The sequence below is a fragment of the Triticum dicoccoides genome, chromosome 6A (genome assembly GCF_002162155.2).
Source record: "Triticum dicoccoides isolate Atlit2015 ecotype Zavitan chromosome 6A, WEW_v2.0, whole genome shotgun sequence".
NCBI lineage: Eukaryota > Viridiplantae > Streptophyta > Magnoliopsida > Poales > Poaceae > Triticum > Triticum dicoccoides.
This window is the reverse complement of record NC_041390.1, coordinates 436,229,034-436,241,122: the sequence shown is the minus strand read 5'-3', so window position 1 is coordinate 436,241,122 and position 12,089 is coordinate 436,229,034. Positions and strand designations below refer to the sequence as shown.

The window sequence follows — 12,089 nt, the reverse complement described above, 5'->3', positions numbered from 1 at the left end:
ACTTTCCAATAAGGGAGCAGGTATAGTTACCTCATCAAGTTCTACTTTCCTCCCACTCACTTCTTTCGAGAGAAACTCCTTCTCTAGAAAGGATCCATTCTTAGCAACGAATGTCTTGCCTTCGGATCTGTGATAGAAGGTGTACCCAACAGTCTCCTTTGGATATCCTATGAAGACATATTTCTCCGATTTGGGTTCGAGCTTATCAGGTTGAAGCTTTTTCACATAAGCATCGCAGCCCCAAACTTTAAGAAATGAAAACTTTGGTTTCTTGCCAAACCACGGTTCATAAGGCATCGTCTCAACAGATTTAGATGGTGCCCTATTTAACGTGAATGCAGCCGTCTCTAAAGCATAACCCCAAAACGATAGCGGTAAATCAGTAAGAGACATCATAGATCGCACCATATCTAGTAAAGTACGATTACGACGTTCGGACTCACCATTACGCTATGGTGTTACGGGTGGCGTAGAGTTGCGAAACTATTCCGATTGTTTCAAATGAAGACCAAACTCGTAACTCAAATATTCTCCTTCACTATCAGATCGTAGAAACTTTATTTTCTTGTTACGATGATTTTCCACTTCACTCTGAAATTCTTTGAACTTTTCAAATGTTTCAGACTTATGTTTCATCAAGTAGATATACCCATATCTGCTTAAATCATTTGTGAAGGTGAGAAAATAACGATACCCGCCGCGAGACTCAACATTCATCTAACCACATACATGAGTATGTATGATTTCCAACAAATCTGCTGCTCGCTCCATAGTTCCGGAGAACGGCGTTTTAGTCATCTTGCCCATGAGGCATGGTTCACAAGTACCAAGTGATTCATAATCAAGTGATTCCAAAAGTCCATCCGAATGGAGTTTCTTCATGCGCTTTACACCAATATGACCTAAACGGCAGTGCCACAAATAAGTTGCACTATCATTATCAACTCTGCATCTTTTAGCTTCAATATTATGAATATGTGCATCACTACTATCGAGATTCATCAAAAATAGACCACTCTTCAAGGGTGCATGACCATAAAAGATATTACTCATATAAATAGAACAACCATTATTCTCTGATTTAAATGAATAACCGTCTCGCATTAAACAAGATCCAGATATAATGTTCATGCTTAATGCTGGCACCAAATAATTATTATTTAGGTCTAAAACTAATCCCGAAGGTAGATGTAGAGGTAGCGTGCCGACCGCGGTCACATCAGACTTTGGAACCATTTCCCACGCGCATCGTCACCTCGTCCTTAGCCAATCTTCACTTAATTTGTAGTCCATGTTTCGAGTTGCAAATATTAGCAACAGAGCCAGTATCAAATACCCAGGTGCTACTGCGAGCATTAGTAAGGTACACAACAATAACATGTATATCACATATACCTTTGTTCACCTTGCCATCCTTCTTATCCGCCAAATACTTGGGGCAGTTCCGCTTCCAGTGACCAGTCTGTTTGTAGTAGAAGCACTCAATCTCAGGCTTAGGTCCAGACTTGCGCTTCTTCACTTCAGCAGCAACTTGCTTGCCGTTCTTCTTGAAGTTCCCCTTCTTCCCTTTACCCTTTTTCTTGAAACTGGTGGTCTTGTTGACCATCAACACTTGATGCTCCTTCTTGATTTCTACCTCTGCAACCTTTAGCCTTGCGAAGAGCTCGGGAATTGTCTTATCCATCCCTTGCATGTTATAGTTCATCACGAAGCTCTTGTAGCTTGGTGGCAGTGATTGAAGAATTCTGTCAGTGACACTATCATCCGGAAGATTAACTCCCAGTTGAATCAAGTGATTGTTATACCCAGACATTTTGAGTATATGTTCACTGGTAGAACTATTCTCCTCCATCTTGCAGCTGTAGAAATTATTGGAGACTTCATATCTCTCAGTCCAGGAATTTGCTTAAAATATTAACTTCAACTCCTGGAACATCTCATATGCTCCATGACGTTCAAAACGTCGTTGAAGTCCCGGTTCTAAGCCGTAAAGCATGGCACACTGAACTATCGAGTAGTCATCAGCTTTGCTCTGCCAGACGTTCATAACATCTGGCGCTGCTCCTGCAGCGAGTTTGGCACCTAGCGGTGCTTCCAGGACGTAATTCTTCTGTGCAGCAATGAGGATAATCCTCAAGTTATGGACCCAGTCCATGTAATTGCTACCATCATCTTTCAACTTTGCTTTCTCAAGGAACACATTAAAATTCAACGGAACAACAGTGCGGGCCATCTATCTACAACAACATAGACATGCAAAATACTATCAGGTACTAAGTTCATGATAAATTAAAGTTCAATTAATCAAATTACTTAAGAACTCCCACTTAGATAGACGTCCCTCTAATCATCTAAGTGATCACATGCTCCATATCAACTAAACCATATCCGATTATCACGTGAGATGGAGTAGTTTTCAATGGTGAACATCACTATCTTGATCATATCTACTATATGATTCACGCTCAACCTTTCGGTCTCAGTGTTCTGAGGCCATATCTGCATATGCTAGGCTCATCAAGTTTAACCCGAGTATTCTGCGTGTGCAAAACTGGCTTGCACCCGTTGTATGTGAACGTAGAGCTTATTACACCCGATCATCACGTGGTGTCTCGGCACGACAAACTTTCGCAACGGTGCATACTCAGGGAGAACACTTATACCTTGAAATTTAGTGAGAGATCATCTTATAATGCTACCGTCGATCTAAGCAAAATAAGATGCATAAAAGATAAACATCACATGTAATCAATATAAATGATATTATATGGCCATCATCATCTTGTGCCTTTGATCTCCATCTCCAAAGCACCGTTATGATCACCATCATCACCGGCGCGACACCTTGATCTCCATCGTAGCATCGTTGTCGTCTCGCCAACTATTGCTTCTACGACTATCGCTACCACTTAGTGATAAAGTAAAGCAATTACATGGTGATTGCATTTCATACAATAAAGCGACAACCATATGGCTCCTGCCAGTTGCCGATAACTCCGTTACAAAACATGATCATCTCATACAATAAAATTTAGCATCATGTCTTGACCATATCACATCACAACATGCCCTGAAAAAACAAGTTAGACGTCCTCTACTTTGTTGTTGCAAGTTTTATGTGGCTGCTATGAGCTGAGCAAGAACCGTTCTTACCTACGCATCAAAAACCACAACGATATTTCGTCAAGTATGTGTTGTTTTAACCTTCACAAGGACCGGGCGTAGCCACACTCGATCCAACTAAATTTGGAGAAACTGACACCCGCCAGCCACCTGTGTGCGAAGCATGTCGGTAGAACCAGTCTCGCGTAAGCGTACGCGTAATGTCGGTCCGGGCCGCTTCATCCAACAATACCGCCGAATCAAAGTATGACATGCTGGTAAGCAGTATGACTTGTATCGCCCACAACTCACTTGTGTTCTACTCGTGCATATAACATCTACGCATAAACCTGGCTCGGATGCCACTGTTGGGGAACTTAGTAATTTCAAAAAAATTCCTACGCACACGCAAGATCATGGTGATTCATAGCAACGAGAGGGGAGAGTGTTGTCCACGTACCCTCATAGACCGTAAGCGGAAGCGTTATGAGAACACGGTTGATATAGTCATACGTCTTCATGATCCGACCGATCCAAGTACCAACGTACGGCACCTCCGAGTTCAGCACACGTTCAGCTCGGTGACGTCCCATGAACTCACGATCCAGCACAACTTCGCGGGAGAGTTCCGTTAGCACGACGGCGTGATGATGGTGATGATGATGCTACCGGCGCAGGGCTTCGCCTAAGCACCACTACAATATGACCGGGGTGGATTATGGTGGAGGAGGGCACCGCACACGGCTAAAAGATCAACTGATCAACTTGTGTGTCTTGGGGTGCCCCCTGCCCTCGTATATAAAGGAGCAATGGGGGAGGCCGGCCGGCCCTAGCAGGGCGCGCCAGGAGGAGGAGTCCTCCTCCTAGTGGGAGTAGGACTCCCCTTTCTTAGTCCCACTAGGATGGAGAAGGAAGGAGTGGGAGAGGGGGAAGGCAAGGGAGGCGCCCCCCCCCCTTCCTTGTCCTATTCGGACTCAAGGGGAGGGGGCGTGCGGCCTGCCCTGTCCGGCCCCTCTCTCTCTCCACTAGGGCCCAACAAGGCCCATTAACCCCCAAGGGGTTCCAGTAACCCCTCCGGCACTCCGGTAAAATCCCAATTTCACCTGGAACTATTTTGATGTCCAAATATAGGCTTCTAATATATTAATCTTTTTGTCTCGACTATTTCAAGACTCCTCGTCATGTCTATGATCATATCCGGGACTCCGAACTACCTTCGGTACATCAAAACACATAAACTCGTATTACCGGTCGTCACCAAACGTTAAGCGTGCGGACCCTACGGGTTCGAGAACTATGTAGACATGACCGAGACTCATTTCCGGTCAATAACCAATAGCGGAACCTGGATGCTCATATTGTCTCCTACATATTCTACGGAGATCTTTATCGGTCAAACCGCATAATAACATACGTTGTTCCCTTTGTCATCGGTATGTTACTTGCTCGAGATTCGATCGTTGGTATCTCGATACCTACTTCAATCTCATTACTGGCAAGTCTCTTTACTCATTCCGTAATACATCATCCCACAACTAACTCATTAGTTGCATTGCTTGCAAGGCTTATAGTGATGTGCATTACCGAGAGGGCCCAGAGATACCTCTCCAACAATCGGAGTGACAAATCCTAATCTCGATCTATGCCAACTCAACAAGTACCATCGAAGACACCTGTAGAGCACCTTTATAATCACCCAGTTATGTTATGACGTTTGGTAGCACACAAAGTGTTCCTCCGGTATTCGGGAGTTGCATAATCTCATAGTCATGGGAACATATATAAGTCATGAAGAAAGCAATAGCAATATACTAAACGATCGAATGCTAAACTAACAGAATGGGTCAAGTCAATCACATCATTCTCTAATGATGTGATCCCGTTAATCAAATGACAACTCATGTCTATGGCCAGGAAACTTAACCATCTTTGATTCAACGAGCTAGTTAAGTAGAGGCATACTAGTGATACTTAGTTTGTCTATGTATTCACACATGTACTAAGTTTCCGGTTAATACAATTGTAGCATGAATAATAAAAATTTATCATGATATAAGGAAATATAAATAACAACTTTATTATTGCCTCTAGGGCATATTTCCTTCAACAGCGAGGTCAACTGAGTCGGGGAGAACGAACGACAGTGGATCGAAGTGGTGGCCAAGGCAGGCGGCGATACAGGGGCTCCCCGACTCTGTTCCGGTGGCGAGGAAGACGAAGGTGAGGCCAGCGGAGCTGCAGGGCATGGCGGTGCGGCGAGGGGAGGCCGGTGGCCACGCCAACGATGAGGTGCGGCGATGGACGCGCTCGGGGGAGCGAGTCCAGAGAGGTAAAGGGTGAAGCGAGGGGTGAATTGGGGGTTTAGGGTTCACCGACGGTGGGGCGGCCTTTATACCCCTTCCAGCGATCTTGTAGCATTGCGGTGGCGGGCATCCGTCGGCGGCATTGCGCACGGACGGCCAGGGCGCGCGCACGGCCTTCGGTGAACAGAAGGAAGGGAAGACGACAGGGAAGGGGCGAAGTGGGCCGTCTGTTGGGCTGAGGCCCAAGGGCAGGGGGTTTTCCTTTCTCATTTTATTTTTGTTTTCTTTTTATCTTCTATTTTTCTTTTATTTGTTTCTGTTTTATTTTTATTTCCAAAAGTAAAAGACTTTTATCAAATATGAGACTTGGCCCAAAATTAGAGATGTAATTTTATACACTGCCTCAAAAAGTTTGGGATTTATTTGTAATAGTTTGTATTCTACATAATTTAGAAAAGGCAATTTAAATAATGATTTGGCCCCTTTTTTAATTATTTTAGGGCATTTAAAAACTTTATAAAAATGTGGGTTCACCACCATAATTAGTTATGTATTATTTGCAACACTTTGAACATTTTAGTCTTCATGTTTGAAAAAAATATTATTTTGACTTTATTTTAATTGAAAATGGCTGATTTTTATCAAGTGGCAATTTGGCTTAGTTAAACTTGATGACTTGGAATCATTAGGTGGAGATTACTGTAGCTTGACACTGGGGATGTTACACATAGAAAGATTCATTTGGTCAACTGGCAGCTAGTATGTACTCTTTATGTCCCGAATTACTTGTCTTAGATTTTTCTTGATACGAATGTATCTAGACATGTTTTGGGACGAAGGTAATATGAAACATGAGTTTGAAGGGCTTGGGATTCCTAACCTGCATGACCTCAATATTTGCCTCTTAGGTTCCTAAGTTAAGATGTACATGGTAGGAGAGGGGTCTGGAGGAAATTTGTAGATGCCAAGTACCTTGCAACCTCCCCCATAGTGATGCTCTTGGGTCCTCTAACTTCTGGAAAGGAGTAATGTGGGCAACAAAAGCAATACAATTTAGATCTATGTGGATGTTTGGGGATGTTAAGAGCATTCGATTTTGGGAGGATGTCTAATTTGGATCAACTCCATTAGATATGCAGTTCTGAGATCTTTATTGTGATTGTAGGGAGCAATGCCAAAACTATCCAGAAAGTCTGGGATGGTCACACTCTTAAGTACACCTTTATGGGAAACTTTGATGAGAGCATGATGAACCTCTGGCTTGAGCTTGCTAAGATTTCCAAGAGCATTTCTTTCATGGATTCTAGTGATTCATTGGTTTGGCAGTATGAAAGCTCACAGCAATATTCATGTAGCTCTATGCATGCAATCATTAATTTTAGATGGGTGATGGCTCATGTTTTCATACCTTCCGTTAGGAAATTAGTGACCCCCACCCCTAGGATTCATGTCTTCTTGTGGCTCTTGGGAAGTTGGTGATATATTTGGCAGACCACTTATAAGTAACATAGAATCTATGGCTTCTCTTTGGGTTGCTGGAAAGATATTTGATGATTTTAAATATGTGCTAAATGTTCTTTAGGCCCGGTGAAAATACATGAATAACATTGTGTTTAATGGTGTTTCATGGAGCTCTCTCAATCAAATATAGTGACTGGTTTAAAGTTGGTCAAAGAATGGGGACCGATATTCAAGGATCATATGTTAGCCCAGGTGGAATAATTATGCCTACATGTGCAACATTTGATTCATAATCTATTCCAGATAGAGTGGGGTGACCCTGGACTTAGGTGTAGCTATGTTTGATGACCTCCCTAATGCCAGCTCTAGAGCATGCGTAGATGGCTACACAGCAAGCATGACCCAGTCCTTTGGCGTTGTCACAGAGAGCCCTTTCTCCACCCTGAAGGTAGCATGCCTAGCCTCCTAGCTTCTAGCCTGATATTGTTGTGTTTTGGCTGCAAAATCATGAATGCTCCTCGAGAATATTCCCGCTAGTCCGTTTATGTTGTAGTTGTTTTAGTTTGATGTTGGAACTATTAGTTTTTACTATGTTTTACATAAAACCTTGTGTTGGACCTATTTCATTCGGGCATCTTTCCGTGAATGGAGCCGGAGAGCTCTCCATGTTATTCTAAAAAGGACTTCTCGCAAAAAAACAAATACATTGTGCGGTCAATTTTTGCCAACAAAACACCTATCAAGTTAAGAACTGCCTTTATGCCATTTGCCAATTGTGACTTTGGTGGCAGTCCTAAACAAGTACATATCATTTGCATAGCGTAGACCCTACACACGACCTATAGGGGGTTGTTAATGGATCCACATCCATTGAATGTAGAGCGCCCTCCCAAACCACTCAAAATAAAGGATTATGTGGCCGCTAATCCCCCTGAGATGACAAACTATGTCCCGGTTGATGAGTGAGTGGCCATCACATGAGTGCTCACCATCATCACGTTTCCAGATGGATGCCCAATGAATCTTATAAATCCTTTTGCGACCCCTTTGACAAGGTGGAGGATCAACATGTGGAAGATTCCGGTCTCTGTGAGAACTGACTTAGCAAGAATAACTCTCCTAGGACGAGTAATGTTTCTTCCCTTCCAAACTCTGAGCTTTTAAGATCTCAATTTTACCGAGAAAATAAGGGAGGCATTCTTGCAAGTCGGCCGCCTAGCATCTAATCGGAAGAATTTCCGATCTTTCTTTTTCAGGTTTGTGAGCGGCCCACTAGCGTCACCAAAAACATTTGAAAGTTATGCCTCCCTTCTTTTACGCCTAGCATCTCATCAATGCCCACATTGGCAAAAAAATACAGCATCATATGCGTAAAAGAAGGGTCTAAAGAATCTCGCTTCAAAAGCCCCCATAAACCGTTTTTACAGAGATTGTACAAAAAACCATATGTCAATTGATTATAAGTGGCCACACCGCTTGGTACCAACAATAAAAGAATTATTTGTGCCGGTTCGGTATTATGTGTGAACTCTCTTGAAATGAAAGAACTAGCACTTTAGAAAACTTTATATCCGATGTTCGTCTAAAATCCACTCGCACAAGAAACAGCTCCTATAAAATCAACACTTTAGTAAAATTCGTCGCTTATTCACCACATACTCTATTCGACATCTTTAATCATTTAGAAAAATAACTAATGTCACGTCGACATTTCCAAATTCACAATGAAGATATTCATATTTGTGAAATATAAGCAAAGTTACGAAATGAAACTAAGAAAGTAGTGTACGTGCAAAAAAAATGGTCGCTGGTATAAATAAAGTTACATGTGTTTCTAAGAAATAAAAAAAAAAAGAAAAGGGAAAAAAGGAAAAAGTACCGCTCAAACTCTTAAGCGTGCCAGCTAGGTGGAGTCAAAAAAAATATGTTTGAGCCAGCCCTGCAGTGAGCGGCCACGGCCTCTCCCCCGCTTCCCACCATCGCGTCCCAATTCTCCTCCCTGCCCTGCCGCCGCCGCCTGCTCCTTCCACGCCGCCGCCCTCACGCTCTCCCGACGCGCCGCCTCCCCGCCCAGCCATCCACCCAAGCATATCCCCTGCGGCGCGCTCCCTTGGACTCCCGCGACAGCATGGCGGAGTGACCACGGCGAATCAGGGGTGCGAATCCGGACCCCGATCTGGATCGATAGATCGATCAAATCCGGTGGCAATGGGTAAGGCATGGTAGCGAGGAGGCATGAAGAGCGCTGGAAATCCGACCCTTTGTCGAACAAAGTGGAGAAAAGTAGCCTATGGGGGCATGCAGCCAGGCTACGATGATAACTACACCGACGACTCCTTCCTGGAGGAGATGGTCATGAACGCCAATGTCGTCAAGAGGGACTTCCTGAGGGTGATGGTCGACTCTGTCTCCATCTCCCAGTATCTCTGCATCGTCGCCCTTGTAGTTTCGACATGGACACATACGCTGAATTTGGCCATCGACGAAATCACTCTCCTGAAATTCGACATTGGTCTGCTGCTTGTTGGGTTCTTGGTCCTCCTGCTCACCACCAGCCCATTCTCGCTGAATCTACTCTTGAAGTATGTCCTCAACATATCATTCTTCACCAGTGGCCTTTATGTTCTGGCGCCAATTTGCCATACCCTTACCAGGTCCATCAGTTCAGATTCGATCTGGGCACTTGCTGTGTTCCTTCTGCTGGTTCATCTCTTCTTGCATGACTACTCTGGCTCCACTATAAGGCCTCCAGGTGCACTCAACAACCCAAAGCTGACCAGCAACATCTCCTTGAACGCGTCGATAGTGGCGTCTGTTCTTGTGGCGTCGCGTCTGCCATCTTGGCTGCACGTCTTTGCAATCATGCTCTTCTCATTGCAGGTCTTCCTGTTTGCGCCGCTGGTCACATTTTGTATCAAGAAGTACTCCTGTAGACTCCATTTGATGTTCTCCTTTGCTCTCATGGTCATGACCCTGGGCGTCACGTACCAGCTGCATCGAATGCTCTTCATTTTGCTGCTGGCTCTCGTCGTTTTCATCTCGCTTGTCTGCCCCTACTGGCTTATCAGGATTCAGGAGTACAAGTTTGAGATCAATGGCCCCTGGGATGAAGCTAAACTCTGCTTTGATATAACTGAATGAATAGCAGCACTGGGCTTAATCAGGAAGTTACATGTGCACAAGATTGATCTCACTGTATGTATCTATGACTGATGTACTGCTAGTCTCTTTTGCAAGTTTCCATGTGTATGTACATACTCTTGACTTGTTAACTTGTTTTGCTACTGCGGCTCTAAATGCTTGGCAAAGTCTTGTGTTCTGCACTCTGGTCTGGTGATGTATTTTCTCGAGGCATTCAAGGCCCCAAATTCAGTGTTGAAATATATAGTGAAACATGATTCTGTAATCTTTGATCAAGTCAAGGGGGTGTCTTGCTCATTCTAGCAACACTGATTATTTTCTCTGTTGAAAAATAATGGCGATTTTTCTTTCATTTTAGAAAAAAAAATCGGCCTGTGCATCTTATGCTGTATTCATTTGTATGTTTGCAGGAAATGAACTGCAACTCAACCCTATTCTGCACTCTGTTGATGGTTGGCTCCACAATCTCATGTGCTCAATCAGTCGGGGCACTTTTTTTTTCTTAGATCAAAAGAGAGGCCGCCCTCTCCGATTCAAATGACTGAAACCATCAGGCCTAAAGGAACTGCAAACCCACGCACACACACTCAAACCTAAGACAGTCGAGACAAATTACAGACCAGGGGCACGAGGGCCACGCAAATCTTAGAGTTACCGGATCACGCAGGATCCCAAATTCAGAGGAGTCTAAGACATGAACTACACAAAAGACATCACTTTAGAACAGCCCGAAGTATGAAACAGCATAGGCAGCCGTCGAAACGAAGAAGCCATTGAGCTCCTGCTCTAGGTCCCGTCAGTTGCCCAGCCGCCAAACACCAGCTCTCCATCCCTCCGATGCATGGTACTCCCTCCGTTCCTAAATACAAGAGATTTCACTATAGACCACATATAAAGCAAAATGAATGAATCTACACTCTGAAATGCATCTATATGCATCCAATTGTGATTCATAGTGAAATCTCTACGAAGACTTATATTTAGAAACGGAGGGAGTACATCTCATTTGCTACCTGCTCTACCAGCTTTGCTGCTGGTATCTGTAAGTTTGCCTCTGGGTCCATTATCTGCAACATGGACCAATCATTGATCCAATTGCACATTACTTTCACAAGCATCATAGGGTCACAACATTTCTTTCGATCAAAGATTATATTGTTTCTACATCGCCAGAGAGACCAAAAAAGTGCAGAAATCCCAACAAGTACCAGTTTCTTGTTAGCTTTCGGAAAGGTTTTTTTTTCTGAAAGCTTTCGGAAAGGTTTTGATCCATATGTCAAAGCAATGTTGTTCTGGTAAGTGTTGAGGCATCTGATGCCACTTCTGTCGTCAGGCGCCTCAACACTTACCAGAACAACATTTGCAACTTCACTTCATATAGCTCTAACTCTATGAAATGCTCCGTTTCAAAAAAAAAAAACTCTATGAAATGCATCTTATGACGTACGGGTCGGGATTGGTTCTTCCATTATTTGAAAACATTCTGTTTTATTTTTTTGAAAATAATGCATCTTGTCATGGTCTATGCCAAAATGTCAAACATAGTCACCACTAATGTAACACACTTTTTGGCCATCTACAACGCAGGGGCGCCTGTCTGGACGCTAAACAATAAAAAAAATTAAGCAAGTGGCGCCAGTGTAGGAGTATGTTTCCCCAATGCACAAGTACCTATTTGAACAATTATGTAACAGATGTTTTCTGCAAAAAGAGTTGAGGCACCCAAGCCCGACGACAAAAGTAGCATCAATGCAAGCCAAAATCTCGAATCTGAAGGGGATTTGGGTGAAACAACCAGGATAGCCAGAATCTCGAATCTGAAGGGGATTTGGGTGAAATGACCAGGATATCGAACCTAGTGCCTGCAATGTAGATGGCCAAGGGCCTCTTGGATTCGCATGATTTCTAAACACATGGGAATAGGAGAAACACGATGATAGTGTCGCGTCATCTTCAATACTCTTATGATTGTATGGATGCTTGACTGACTAAATTGCAGCTACTACCGTGTGGTAACCCCAAGTTAGCTGGAATACTGATCGATAGTAGTACGACCAAGATTACTGATCTTATTTTATTTTA

At 43.5% G+C, this 12,089-nt stretch overlaps 1 protein-coding gene across 1 annotated transcript; it reads left to right on the top strand.

The window, feature by feature from the left end:
- Positions 1–8,796: 8,796 nt before the first annotated feature.
- Positions 8,797–10,283, top strand: LOC119317154 (phosphatidylinositol N-acetylglucosaminyltransferase subunit C-like). Its single transcript, XM_037591562.1, has one exon. The coding sequence runs from the start codon at positions 9,102–9,104 to the stop codon at positions 10,005–10,007; it is 906 nt and encodes a 301-aa protein (XP_037447459.1). The 5' UTR covers positions 8,797–9,101; the 3' UTR covers positions 10,008–10,283.
- Positions 10,284–12,089: the final 1,806 nt, after the last annotated feature.

Bases quoted from the DNA above. Each gene is read 5' to 3' on its own strand.
- LOC119317154 (XM_037591562.1), top strand. From the start codon at position 9,102: ATGAAGAGCGCTGGAAATCCGACCCTTTGTCGAACAAAGTGGAGAAAA.